The 13762-nt window shown below is 44.0% G+C and overlaps 1 protein-coding gene across 1 annotated transcript in view; it reads left to right on the forward strand.

Moving 5' to 3' along the window:
- Positions 1 to 13762, forward strand: part of PTK7 (protein tyrosine kinase 7 (inactive)) — a 47629-nt gene that overhangs the window by 18608 nt on the left and 15259 nt on the right. Inside the window, exons 8-13 of the mRNA XM_073628639.1 lie at positions 325 to 458; positions 537 to 672; positions 4728 to 4844; positions 4951 to 5100; positions 8609 to 8759; positions 9746 to 9873. Of these exons, the coding sequence (XP_073484740.1) occupies positions 325 to 458; positions 537 to 672; positions 4728 to 4844; positions 4951 to 5100; positions 8609 to 8759; positions 9746 to 9873 (816 nt within the window). The remainder of the gene's footprint in view (positions 1 to 324; positions 459 to 536; positions 673 to 4727; positions 4845 to 4950; positions 5101 to 8608; positions 8760 to 9745; positions 9874 to 13762) is intronic.

The raw sequence follows: 13762 nt of genomic DNA on the forward strand, positions 1-13762 counted from the left end.
CCCCCGTACAGTCCCTCGCCCCTGCACCGGCCACCCGGCAGCCCCAGTACAGTCCCTCGCCCCCGCACCTGCCTCCCACCAGCGCCCACACAGTCCCTCGCCCCCGCACCTGCCTCCCGGGAGCACCCACACAGTCCCTCGCCCCCGCACCTGCCTCCCAGGAGCACCCACACAGTCCCTCGCCCCCGCACCTGCCTCCCAGGAGCACCCACACAGTCCCTCGCCCCCGCACCTGCCTCCCGGCAGCGCCCACACAGTCCCTCACCCCCGCACCTGCCTCTACTCCTATTGGAAACTGGACTTAATTTTCTGATGTCTTTGCAGCATTTCCTGTGTGGGTTGAGAAGCCACAGGACACGGGAATGGATGAAGGGAAACCTGGATTCCTACACTGCCTCAGTACAGCGTCTCTGGAGCCGAGCGCCACCTGGTATCGCAATGCAATTCTCCTTTCTTCGGTCAGTGAGTGTTGATCTGGGATTGGGCATCAGTCTGATTCTGTCTGCCCTGTACTTACCTCCCCTTCTTTTTCACAGGATTCCCGATTCCATATCTTTGAGAATGGAACACTAAAAATCCTGAATGTGGAAGTGTATGATGGAACTGTGTACAAGTGTGTGAGCAGCACGCCGGCTGGAAGCATTGAAGCCTCTGCGCGAGTCATTGTACAAGGTGAGTGTGCCAGCATTCTTGGGTATGTTAGGGAGCTCTGGATCCAGTGTTGGCATCTGGAGCCCAAACAATCCTGGTTAGGCAGCTCCTCAACATAAAGTGCCTCAAGAAAGATCCAGGAGTTATAAGAAACAAGAGCTTCACACCAGTGATTTTTAGAGTCCAGAAATGCCTATTTTCCCAATCGTACATTATAGTGCACAGGAGATCACACATTCATGACTACTTGGATTGGGCTACCACCTTCAGGTGAACAGACGTTGGCCAAAAAAACAGCAGGAATTTCCAGTGCAGGCAAAACCCCTCCCAGGTCAGCTAAGCCTCTGTTTTTTAGCTAGTGTCCTTAGGTGATGTCTCATTCAGATCTCGTTTCATGGGCTGTAATCTCCTATAAATGGCCTATTCTGACACCCCTGTTGAGGGAAGGAAAAGCTTCAACCGGATCAGTTGCCTCCAGCCAGAAGGCCAAAAAGGACTTCACTTGAACCCCTCATGTAAGAGCAAGGACGGCCTGGGCAGAGCACCAATTTCCAGGGTACAATGTATCCGGTGAGCTCATTGGCAGGGTGCTTTACCGATCCAGGGCAGAGAACCTCTTGGAGAAGTGTTGAGTTCCTGAAGGTCACGAGATGTAAAAAAATTGGGTCTTCTGGCCCTACAGCCTGAAATAGCGAGTGCCTCTGTGGTGGAGCAAAGTGGCTGTTTTTCCTGAGTGTTCCCTGTGTATTAGGGCAGCACTGGCTTATTTCAGCATGTGGAGCATGTACTTTATTAGCTACACTGTATTTACAGGATAAAATGGATTGCGCGTTTTGGCCGTGTGGCCTTAGTCAAACGTGTAAGCGGTTTTATCCTGTAAATACCCTGTATTTGGATGTCTCGGGTCGTCTGCTGCATATCGCCCTCATTCTCATATTAGTGAGTGGTAGACTCAGAGCCTGAGCACCGAATCCTCAACCCCTTATTGGGATTTATCGGGAATCCAGACTGAACCTTGCTTTCCTTTTGTTGTATACTTAGCCCAGTGAACCTGGTTTCAATGAACTACAGTTTTGTCGATCTAGTTTCCTCCTGTTGGATTCTTGGTTTACTTTTGTTTCCTAAACGGAGAAGTACAGTCAAATCTTGTTTGGCTGTACTTCTGTGGATCGTTCTGCAACACCTGTGACCCAGGTGATGTCACAGAGGTCCAGGCTGGGGCAAGATCGCGACAGTATGGTCAGGATCCTCCCACAACCCTTTCTCAGCCTCTAAGTGAGCCGCTGAGGCCTGAGCCAGCCGCTTCCAACCTCTGCACAGCCCAGCGTTCCAGTGAGTGCGCGGGGGGTGGGGGTGGGGGTGGGGGCTAGAGAGCTGCTGACTGACCATCACCAGGTCTCTGCTCATGGAGCACTGAGAATCGAGCGACCAGCGGTCTTTGAATGCGTTTCTCAGTCTTAGAGCTGGCCGGGGACCGTTGCTGCATTCACCTAGATGAGTATGATTCTTATAGAAAAAAAATAATAAAATCCCCAACTTACTTTTAAGCATGCCTTCTCTGTCTTGGTCTGCAAAACCAGGTTGGTCCTCTGGGCCTCCCTTTTGGTTGTGGCAGCTCCACTGTCTTACATCTGTCTGGTATTGGTGTTAGCCCTTTGGGTTGTCTCTAAGACCCCTTTTACACTGAGGCACTTTTCAGGCATTTTAGCGCTAAAAATAACGCCTGAAAAGCTCCACTCATGCCTCCCCATTGTGAAAGCCCGAGTGCTTTCACACTGGGGCGGTGCGCTTCCAGGACGGGAAAAAAAGTCCCGCAAGCAGCATCTTTGGGGTGGTTTGGGAGCGGTGTATTCCCGCTCCCAAAACGCCCTGCCCATCGAAATGGGCAACGCTGCAACACGGGAGCTTTTAACCCTTTCTTCGGCCATTAGCGGGGGTTAAAAGCGCCCCGCTAGTGTCCGAAAAGCGCTGCTAAAACGACCGTAAAGAGCCACTAAAACTAGCGTCACTTTACCGCTAACGCACCCCCGCACCAGTGAGAAAGTAGCCTTAAACATGGACAGTTCCCAGTATTCTCCTTTGGCTCGTCAGTGGTTGTTGCCCACCCTTCAGTTAGACTGTATTTGTTTGGACTCTTTTTGAATTCCTGTGTCCCTCAAAGGAAAATGTGAGAAAATAATATATTTTTACCTACTGTAAAATCTGTCCATTTGAAGGGCACAAGGGCATTAAAAGGGGGATCAACTCCAGAGATAAAACTATAATTCTCCCACTCTACAAGACTCTGGTCCAGCCGCACCTGGAGTATGCTGTCCAGTTCTGGGCACCAGTCCTCAGGAGGGACGTACTGGAAATGGAGCGAGTACAAAGAAGGGCAACAAAGCTAATAAAGGGTCTGGAGGATATTAGTTATGAGGAAAGGTTGTGAGCACTGAACTTATTCTCTCTGGAGAAGAGACGCTTGAGAGGGGATATGATTTCAATTTATAAATACCGTACTGGTGACCCCACAATAGGGATAAAACTTTTTCGCAGAAGAGAGTTTAATAAGACTCGGGGCCACTCATTACAATTAGAAGAAAAGAGGTTTAACCTTAAACTACGTAGAGGGTTCTTTACTGTAAGAGCGGCAAGGATGTGGAATTCCCTTCCACAGGCGGTGGTCTCAGCGGGGAGCATTGATAGCTTCAAGAAACTATTAGATAATCACCTGAATGACCGCAACATAAAGGGATATATAATGTAATACTGACTACAAATCACACACATAGGTTGGACTTGATGGACTTGTGTCTTTTTTCAACCTCACCTACTATGTAACTATGTAGGTCCTGCCTCTGTTTTTTTTTTTGTTTTTTTTTTTATTCGTCCTATGAACTGCTTGCCCGTGAAACAGACAGGCTGGTTAGGAAAAGGGGTTTTACAGGGGTTGACTTATAACCTTTCTGTCTGCCAGTGTTCCAACCTCCTGCCGACAGCAGTATAACCTGACTGTTTCTGAATTCCTGTGTCCCTCAGGGAAATCGAAGAAAGATTTTATTGTTATTATAAAATCCTTATTTTTATCATAGAAATCTAGGGGTTGTAATGTCCGTCATCAGGGTTCAAATTGTGTATTGGGATGCAAATGGTGGATTAGTCCCCTTTCACACGATCGGACCGCTCAGGTCCGCCTGTCAGTTTTGACGGCGGACCGTTAAGGTCCGCCTGTCAGTTTTGACGGCGGACCGTCCAGGTCCGCCTGTCGGTTTTGACGGCGGACCGTCCAGGTCCGCCTGTCGGTTTTGACGGCGGACCGTCCAGGTCCGCCTGTCGGTTTTGACGGCGGACCGTCCAGGTCCGCCTGTCGGTTTTGACGGCGGACCGTCCAGGTCCGCCTGTCGGTTTTGACGGCGGACCGTCCAGGTCCGCCTGTCGGTTTTGACGGCGGACCGTCCAGGTCCGCCTGTCGGTTTTGACGGCGGACCAGTTTTGACGGGCGCTCCATGTTAGCCTATGGAGCGACGGATGTCAGCGGAGACATGTCTGCTGACATCCGACCCCGTCCGATCCGCTAAAAGCAGACAGATGGCCCTACGTCCAGGTCCGTCGCTGGCGGATCGGGTGAGATCTGATGAAAACGGACATGCTGTCCGTTTTCATCCGATCCCTCCATAGGCGGCAGCGGCGCCTGACAAGCCCCTCCCCACTCAGTGTGCAGAGAGGGACCTGTCATCCGCCGGCTCAGCGGAGATCAACGGACTGATCTCCCGCTGAGGCGACGGACCGAGGTGGGCTCCGTGGAAACGGAGTCCGCCTCGTGTGAAAGAGGGCATAGGTTCAAGTGTAAATTTGCTCTTCTGCAGCAAAATTCAGCATATTGTTACTGAAAAAAAACAAAAACCTTTCTACTGTTTTCATCTCCGCCTTTACTTTAATCCCTGATGAAGGGGGATCTTTACAACCTCCGGAATGTGGTGGCCGGTTTTACACAGGACTCTAAAACCATTGGTTTGTCTCTCCTGTTTATATTATATAGCAAGGCTGGCTTGTTAGAGGTCTATGGACCTGATTTGGATTTTGTTGCTTTATTGCAGAGAACCTGAAGTTCACACCTCCCCCTCAATCTCAGTGCTTGGAGCTGGATAAAGAGGGGACCGTCCAATGTTCTGCAACGGGGCGCGAGAAACCTACAATCCACTGGGTGAAGGCAGGTGAGTGCAGCTCCACGTCAGTCTCAACTTTGCTGGCAGGCGGAATAATTTTGCCTTTTTGTTTTTCTCTGTGGCCACTGACACAAGTCTGATTCTCTTCTGGCAGATGGAAGTAGCTTACCCCCTCATGTGGGTTCTGAGGCCGGTCTTCTGCGCTTTCACCATGTCGCCCGTACTGATGCTGGAAATTACACCTGCATTGCTTCTAACAGCCAGCAGGGGGAGATAAAAACCACAATTCACCTCTCTGTGGCAGGTAAGTGCTCGTTTTTGGGAGGAAGACTATAGTTTGGTTGATGGTGACATTTTGTCATGAATGGGATTATAATAAATCAGATTCTGCTTTTCTTAAAATTAAAAAAAAATATTAAAAATAAAAATTCTGATAATTTTTCCTTTAACCACTTCAGCCCCGGAAGATTTGGCTGCTCAATAACCAGGCCATTTTTTGCGATACGGCACTGCGTCGCTTTAACTGACAATTACGCGGTCGTTGTACCCAAACAAAATTGATGTCCATTTTTTCCCACAAATAGAGCTTTCTTTTGGGGGTATTTGATCATCTCTGCGGTTTTTATTTTTTGCGCTATAAACAAAAAAAAAGAGCGACAATTTTGAAAAAAAAACACAATATTTTGTACTTTTTGCTATAATAGCCCCAATTTTTTTTAAAAAAAGCTAATTTTTGTCTCAGTTTAGGCCGATATATATTCTTCTACATATTTTTGGTAATAAAAAATCGCAATAAGCGTATATTGATTGGTTTGCGCAAAAGTTATAGCGTCTACAAAATTGGGGATAGATTTATGGCATTTTTATTATTATTTTTTATTTTTTTTTTTACTAGTAATGGCGGAGATCTGCGATTTTTATCGAGACTGCGACATTATGGCAGACACATCGTAAACGTTTGACACATTTTTGGGTCGCTTGACAATTAAACAGCGATCCGTGCTAAAAAAAAAATGCACAGATTACTGTATAAATGTCACTGGCAGGGAAGGGATTAACACTAGGGGGGCGATCAAGGGGTTAACTGCGTTCCCTGTGTGTGTGTTCTAACTGTGGGGGAGGGGACTGACTATAGGAGATGAGAGATGGTGGTTCCCAGCTCGTAGGAACTTATGATCTTTCCTCTCAGAACTGGTATGTGTGTGTTTATATACACACACGCGTCCCTGTTCTGCCTCTCGTGCCCGGCGGACATCGCGACCGCCGGTCACGAGCATCAGCACCCCCCCCCGCTGTGCAAAGTGAGTGATAGAGTTCCCTGGTGGCTTTGCTGTATCAATCCATCTGATCAATCAAGTATCTCTGAGTTGGTGGTATATACTCCCTGGATAAAGGCCCTGGATGGGTATTAGCTGCAGGCTTATAACAGTTTGCTTTCCGGGAAGCACGCACTTTATGTGGTGGAGGTGCATGAATTTATGGTGGTGTTTTGGAGTCAATTCAAGAGTTCATTTATTCATTTTTTTTTATTCTATGGACTATTTTTTTTATTTATATATCTTTTTGCACTTTTTGGCGTGTTGAAGTAATTTCAGATCTACCATTATATTATGTGTGTGTAAATATATATATTATTACAAAGTAGTGAAGCAGTTAGAACTCCTGCCCTGCAAGTTAGCAAGTTTCCATCCGAAGGTGGACGTGGTGCTTGTCTGGGTGTAACTGTACTGATCACTTCTAAGCTTCTTTAGGACAAAAACGACTTCTATATAATTATGTAGATTATAGGCATTTTTTTTTTTTATTTTCTTGGCAGTCATGTCAGTAAAAGCTTTTCTTGCGGCAGACATGTTGGTGGAGACTGTCTATCTAGATAGAGGATGCTTCTTTTAACCAGACCCAGACGTTCAGTATTGTGGCGCGCTTCCCAGAAGCAGTATTAGGCTTCGTGTACACGGGACATTTTTACAACCTCTCTTGAACGATTTACCTTCATAGATAGTAACCCACGTTTAAAATGTCACATTTGCAACGTGTGCATTTTTAGGAGCGTTTTAAAAAAAAAAAAAAAAAAAAGTAACTTTTTATTTTTTCCAAAATGGGCAAAAAATTAAATATACGCGAGTTGCCGCGTTTAGAAGCATTTGGCGCTTGAAATGCCTCTAAACTCAGCTTTTGAACCCATTTTTTTTGCGTTCTAAAAAAAAGCCTCTAAACTTAACTGCCTAGAAAGGACTATAAACAACCCTGTGTACATGTACTGATAAGATAACATAGAGGAGAGTTCAGGGGCAGTTGGAAAAAATGCCCAAATGTTCCTAAACGTCCGTTTACCAGCAGCAGTGTACATGAGACCTTAGAGTAGTAATGAGCCAACACGTCTGTGTGTATGTGTGCAGCTTGTGCTGCCCTCCCAGGACGGTGCATGTTCTGTGCCAGGTGTCAGGTGTGGCTCTCTAAGCTCTGTCCAATGCTGAATCATCTCTGATTCTTCTAAGTGTCTGGTTGGAATGCTTGAAATCACTTCTTCTTTCTTTCTTTCTTTCTTTCTTTCTTTTATTTTTTTCTTTCTTCTTCCTTCTTCCTTCTTCCTTCTTTCTTCTTCCTTCTTCCTTCTTCCTTCTTCCTTCTTCCTTCTTCCTTCTTTCTTCTTTCTTCTTTCTTCTTTCTTCTTCCTTTCTTCCTTCTTTCTTCTTCCTTTCTTCTCCTTCCTTTCTTCTTCTTCTTTCTTCCTCCTCCTCCATCGCGCTTAAGCCTAACACTGGAGAATTGTCACTTGCCCTCTGCTATGCAGAACACCTCTAATGCTCAGCACAGTCTATGGGTATGTATATCTGCACGGGCATAGTGTAGTTGAATAGCCAGGTGATTTATGAGTGCCCAGACAAACGACAGTGCGTGAAAGTGCTCAAAGAGGTGCAATTCCCACATGTAATCACGCCTCTTACCAGAAGTGTAAGATCTCAAATTTTAGAGATCTAACTCACTCCAAAACCATAGCCGCCAATAATTCTCCACAGATTTAGCAACTCAGGAATGATCCCTTCACACGAAAGGTCCCAGCTCTGTTGATACCCCAGGATGTCGGCTGACTTTAAATGAAACGTACGAATGCTGAATGTCCATTAAACTCATGCATTTGAGTGCAAGATAGAAGAGACATCATAGTGCAGTATGATAAAGCCACAATTTATTCGAAAAAGTATTGCACTTGCATGTCAGAAGTTATAAAAAGCAGTACAAACAAGTGACAGACACGGCCACGGTTCTTGCCAGCAGACGCGTGCGTGATGACGTCGCAGTTGTGACTCTACCTGACCTAATAAAGCAGTGTCTAATACAGTTGTTGCCACACACACACACACACACACATATATATATATATATATATATATATATATATATATATGTATAAAAAATCTCCTTGCTCGTGCATATTTGATTGTATAAAATATAGAAATATTTGTGAATGAGCCACTAGAAGTTGGGAGAAGAATTGATGTTTTCCCCAATAAGATAAGCTAACAGGAGAGGTGAACACCACATCCCTCCCCTTTCCTTCCTCCATAGCCCTTTAGGCAAAGTTTTGGGACTTGGCTACAGAAACGCAGGTCCTTTCTTTTCAGAGCTGAAGGACATGGTGGTTTCTGCATGAAGATTTACAAACTGAATAGAAGTTGGCCTGGGAGATGATTAGATAGGTTGGGTCATTTTTTGGTGTCCCTCCCCACTCATATCTATGTTTTAGTTTGGTGATCAGGCTGTAATTGTGTCTCTGGATGGTGGTGCTATTTAACCAATGTCTTCCGTAGTCTACATCAGCTTCCGAATCATTCCGGAGAACACCACAGTCTACCGGGGAAACACTGCGATTCTGCACTGCCAGGCCACTGCTGACCCTGTGCCGCAAATTCATTGGCGAGGACGTGAGGGCTTGTTAGATAACACCAAACCAAATCAGAGGTGAGTGAGACAGTCTAGAGGGGGGGAGGGGGTCCGAACTTTTGACTCTCCTGGGCCACATTGGAAAAGGAATTGCAGCTATTCTTCTCGCAATTCAAAATTGTAAAGTGTAAATTTTACAAGACTGATGAGTAGAAAAGGTCAGTCAGATGGTCAAATTTCAACCATGTCCTATGTTACCATTCTTGTAAGACCTTTGGTCACAGTGTTTCTCATTTGGCAATCCCTTTTTGTTCCTTGTGACTAAGGAATCTAAATCTGGTTCTCTCGTCACTTTGCAAACCACCATAGAACCCAATAGAGATATTCCTGTGTCCACTCTTAATCAATTAGTTGATTTTGTGGCCATTACATTTGCAAAGTTGGTAGGCAGCCATTCCTTTAAAGAATATTTTGTAAGCTTTCATAAGGGTAAGGTGGTGTTGAGGCTTGAAACTCCCTTTCTACCTAAGGTAGTTTCGGCTTTTCAGCTCTATCGGGACACCACGCTGTACGGCTCCAATTCATCGGAAGGCAGTTTCGCTCCGTTGGCAGGATGTAATTTAGCCTTCTCAGCCATTTAATTTAGTTTCTCAGCCACTGCTTTGCTATAGGTAGACTGACTTATTTTGGATGGTCCCTAAAAGCATGCACCATCTCTAGGTGGCTTAGGTAGACCATTTTTTTAAGCTTATGGTCTGGGTTTCTGGGTAAGGGTTCTTCCCTTACTTTTTAAGACACTCCAGCTACGTTTACCCAGATATGCAAAGCTGCCACCTGTTCTTTTGTCCACACTCCAAGTTTTTTAAATGCAGCTAGTCCCCAGTTCATTTTTTTTGCAGCTGCCCACCTCTCAGTTGGGCTGCTTTTAAATGTCCCAACAATTTTGACTTCCTGTGTTCCTCAATGGACAAGAACAAAATAGGATTTTTGTACTCTGTGTAAAGTCCTTTTTTTCTTCTCTACCCAACATAGCGACTAACAATCTTTTGTCCATCTCTGTGCAGGATTCAGGTCATGCCAAATGGCTCTCTTGTTGTATATCATGTGTCCAGCGAGGACTCTGGGAAATACACTTGTATTGCCGGCAACGCTTGTAACATCATCCACCGCGATACCTTCCTGTATGTTGTAGGTGAGTTTGGTTCACTTCACTGTGGAGCCCCAACTATTTGTGCTAAAGGAAAGCTGAGTGGTGGCATTGTATTGTATTATCTGTGTGTGGGAAATAATTTTTAAAAAGGCTTATATAGTCATCCGCGTAAAGTTACAATTTGCCGACCGCATAACATGTACAGCGGCAAGGCAGCTCTGCTGCGCCAGATTTAGAGCCACTTTGATAACCTGTTTCCCCCCAAATTAAGCCCTACCGGTAAAATAAGATTTAGCGTGATTTTCAGTGATGGCTGCAATATAAGCCCTACCCTGAAAATAAGCCCTACTTAACGACCGGCCACTGTATATATACGTCATTTTTTTAAAGATGGATATCTCGTTAACAGCAGCAGCTGCAGCCACAACCGAGGTATCCATCTTTAGGGCCGGCGTTTCTGTACACGATAATGGTGGTCTCTGCGGCGGTTCGACGCGAGATCACCGTTATCGGCGGCGGGAGAGGTGCCACCCCCCCTCCTGCCGCTCTCCCGCGCCCTCCGCCGCTTACCGGAGCCTTCGGTAGCGGCGGAGGAGATCGGGACCTGTCACTGCTGAGGTATAGAGACGAGTGAGGCCAAGATGGTGCCCACCCGTCTCTATACCATAGGACGGCCGGAGCGACGTCATTACGTCGGCTCCGCCCACTTCTCTTAAAGGCACAATTTTTTTTGTGTCATTTTTTTAAACAACTTTTTTTTTTTTTTTTTTTTTTTTTTTTTTTGCATTTCAGTCTAAATATGAGATCTGAGGACTTTTTGACCTCAGATCTCATATTTAAGAGGACCTGTCATGCTTTTTTCTATTACAAGGGATGTTTACATTCCTTGTAATAGAAATAAAAGTGATCCAAATTTTTTTATTTTTTTTTTAAAACAGTGAAAAAATAAATAAAATAAAGTAAAATAAATAAAAAAAAAAAAATTTTAAAGCGCCCTGTCCCGACGAGCTCGCGTGCAGAAGCGAACGCATACGTGAGTAGTGCCCGCAAATGAAAACGGTGGTCAAACCACACATGTGAGGTATCGCCGCGACCGGTAGAGCGAGAGCAATAATTCTAGCCCTAGACCTCTCTGTAACGCAAAACATGCAACCTGTAGAATTTTTTAAACATCGCCTATGGAGATTTTTAAGGGTAAAAGTTTGACGCTATTCCACGAGCGGGCGCAATTTTCAAGCGTGACATGTTGGGTATCAATTTACTTGGCGTAACATTATCTTTCACAATATAAAAAAAAATTGGGCTAACTTTACTGTTGTCTTATTTTTTTATTCAAAAAAGTGAATTTTTTCCAAAAAAAGTGCGCTTATAAGACCGCTGCGCAAATACGGTGCAAAAAAAAGTATTGCAATGACCGCCATTTTATTCTCTAGGGTGTTAGAAAAAAAAACAATATATAATGTTTGGGGGTTCTAAGTAATTTTCTATCAAAAAAAAAAAACTGTTTTAAACATGTAAACACCTAAAATCCAAAACGAGGCTGGTCCTTAAGTGGTTAACCACTTACGGACCGCCCACCGTCATACGACGGTACTTTGAAGTGGAATATCTTTGGTATGGCAGCAGCTAGCTGCCATAACCCTGGTATCCACTTCTTCAGCGGGCGGTCTGCTTTCAGATAAAAGTGGTCTCTGCGGCAGATTCGCCACAAGATCACTTTTATCGCTTACCAAAGCCGCCGGTGGAGGCGATCGCGTCCTCTTCTGTGTTCGTTATGGAGTGAGGGGAAGATGGCCCCTGCTCGGCTCCATACAGTTGCAGGGCGGAAGCGACGTCAAAACGTCGCTTCCGCCCATAGTTCTTTACAGAGATTTTTTTTATCTTAATTTTTTTTCAAACGACTTTTGTCTTTTCTTTTTTTTTTTTTGCATTTTAGTATAAATATGAGATCTGAAGTCTTTGAGCCCAGATCTCATATTTAAGAGGTCCTGTCATTCTTTTTTTCTATTACAAGGGATATTTATATTCCTTGTAATAGGAATAAAAGTGACACTTTTTTTTTTTTATATATATAGAAGAACAGTTTAAAAATAAAAAGTAAATTAAAAAAAAAAATGAACGCGCCCCGTCCCGCCGAGCTTGCGTGCAGAAGCGAACGCATACGTGAGTAGCGCCCGCATATGAAAACGGTGTTAAAACCACACATGTGAGGTATCGCCGCGATCGTTAGAGCGAGAGCAATAATTCTAGCCCTAGACCTCCTCTGTAACTCAAAACATGCAACCTGTAGATTTTTTTTAAACGTCGCATATGGAGATTTTTAAGGATAAAAGTTTGTCGCCATTCCACGAGCGGATGCAATTTTGTAGAGTGACATGTTTGGTATCAATTTACTCTGCGTAACATTATTTTCATAGTTTCATAGTAACATTTCACAGTATAAAAAAAATTGGGCTAACTTTACTGTTTTATTTTTTAATACAAAAAAGTGTATTTTTTCTGGGGAAAAAAAAGTGCGCTTGTAAGACCCGCTGCGCTAATACAGTGTGACAAAGTATTGCAACGACCGCCATTTTATTCTCTAGGGTGTTAGAAAAAAAATATATATATAATGTTTGGGGGAATTCTAAGTAATTTTCTAGCAAAAAAAAATAGGCCCGGTCTTAAAGTGGTTAAAGTCCTTTTGTAAAAAGATTATATAATGTGCAGTGAGTCTCCTTGTGTAACTTTAGTATGGAAAATACCTTATTTACAGTACTGCTAGGCACTCACGTGACCCACCGGAGATCTCCATCCCCATCCCCCCGGCTGACAGCCCCCCCCTCTGCAGTGCTCTGAGTGGGGCTGATGTCAGCGGGGATCTCGGCTCCTCCCTCTGCAGTATTCGGAGTGGGGAAGAAGAGCTTTGGCGGATCACGTGAGCGCCCAGCGGCCCTATAAATGAGGGATTTTCCACAATAAAGTTACAAAAGGAGACACACTGCACATTATATTTTCTTTTTACAGAAGTGATTACATAATTTTACAAGGACTTTAACCAAGGTTTTGGGTAGGGCTGAAACAACTAATCGATTAATCGACAACTAATCGATTATGAAATTAATCGATTACTATTTTCATAATCGATTAATCGGCCAGTAACATAATGCGGTTAAGAAAAACTAAAATGAGCCCTTTATAGTACAAAAAGAGCAAATAATCGCTACTGTAAATGTAACTTCCACAGTTCTACAGTAAAAAAATGAACCCCTTACAGTAGTGATTATCTGGGTTTTTTTTGTACTATAAAGGGCTAATTTTAGTTTTTTTTTTAACCCCATTATGTTACTAAACGTCTTAGACCTGGTTGCACTACAGTTCATTTACATGATTTCCTATGGGACGCGTTCACATCTATGCTTTTTTTAGCCGCTGCGTATTTGGAAAGGGTCAGGGACTTTTTTTAACGCAAAACGGTGCTTTTTTGGTTCAATATACTTCAATTGAGAAGCTGCAGAAAAGCATGTATTGCGTTTTTGCAGAAATTTGTGTTTTTTAATCTGCCCAACAACAAGTTGGCCAAAAAAAATGCAAAAACGCAAATCGCAGCAAAATCACGTGTGCAAAAATCAAAATGCACAGCAAAAAGCACTGCAGAAATAGACCAAAAGCAAACTGCATAGGTGTGTACCGAGCCTTATGCTGGCCACACGGATCAATTTTCAGATGAGAATATTCATACGAAAAATCTTTGTACATTCGCTGAATGAAAGAATGTTTGAAATTTTCACTTGTTTTTAACATTCTGTTTTTAAAATGAAGGAAAACCACACACACACCGTCGGAAAATTCCTTTGACCAAGAAGTTTCCTATTATTTGTCACCATGGTTGAAAATGAACATCAATTTGACCCCACTAACGATTAGAAAATCGAACTAACGTTCTTAAAAT

Source organism: Aquarana catesbeiana, linkage group LG04, assembly GCF_042186555.1.
Source record: "Aquarana catesbeiana isolate 2022-GZ linkage group LG04, ASM4218655v1, whole genome shotgun sequence".
Lineage (NCBI taxonomy): Eukaryota > Metazoa > Chordata > Amphibia > Anura > Ranidae > Aquarana > Aquarana catesbeiana.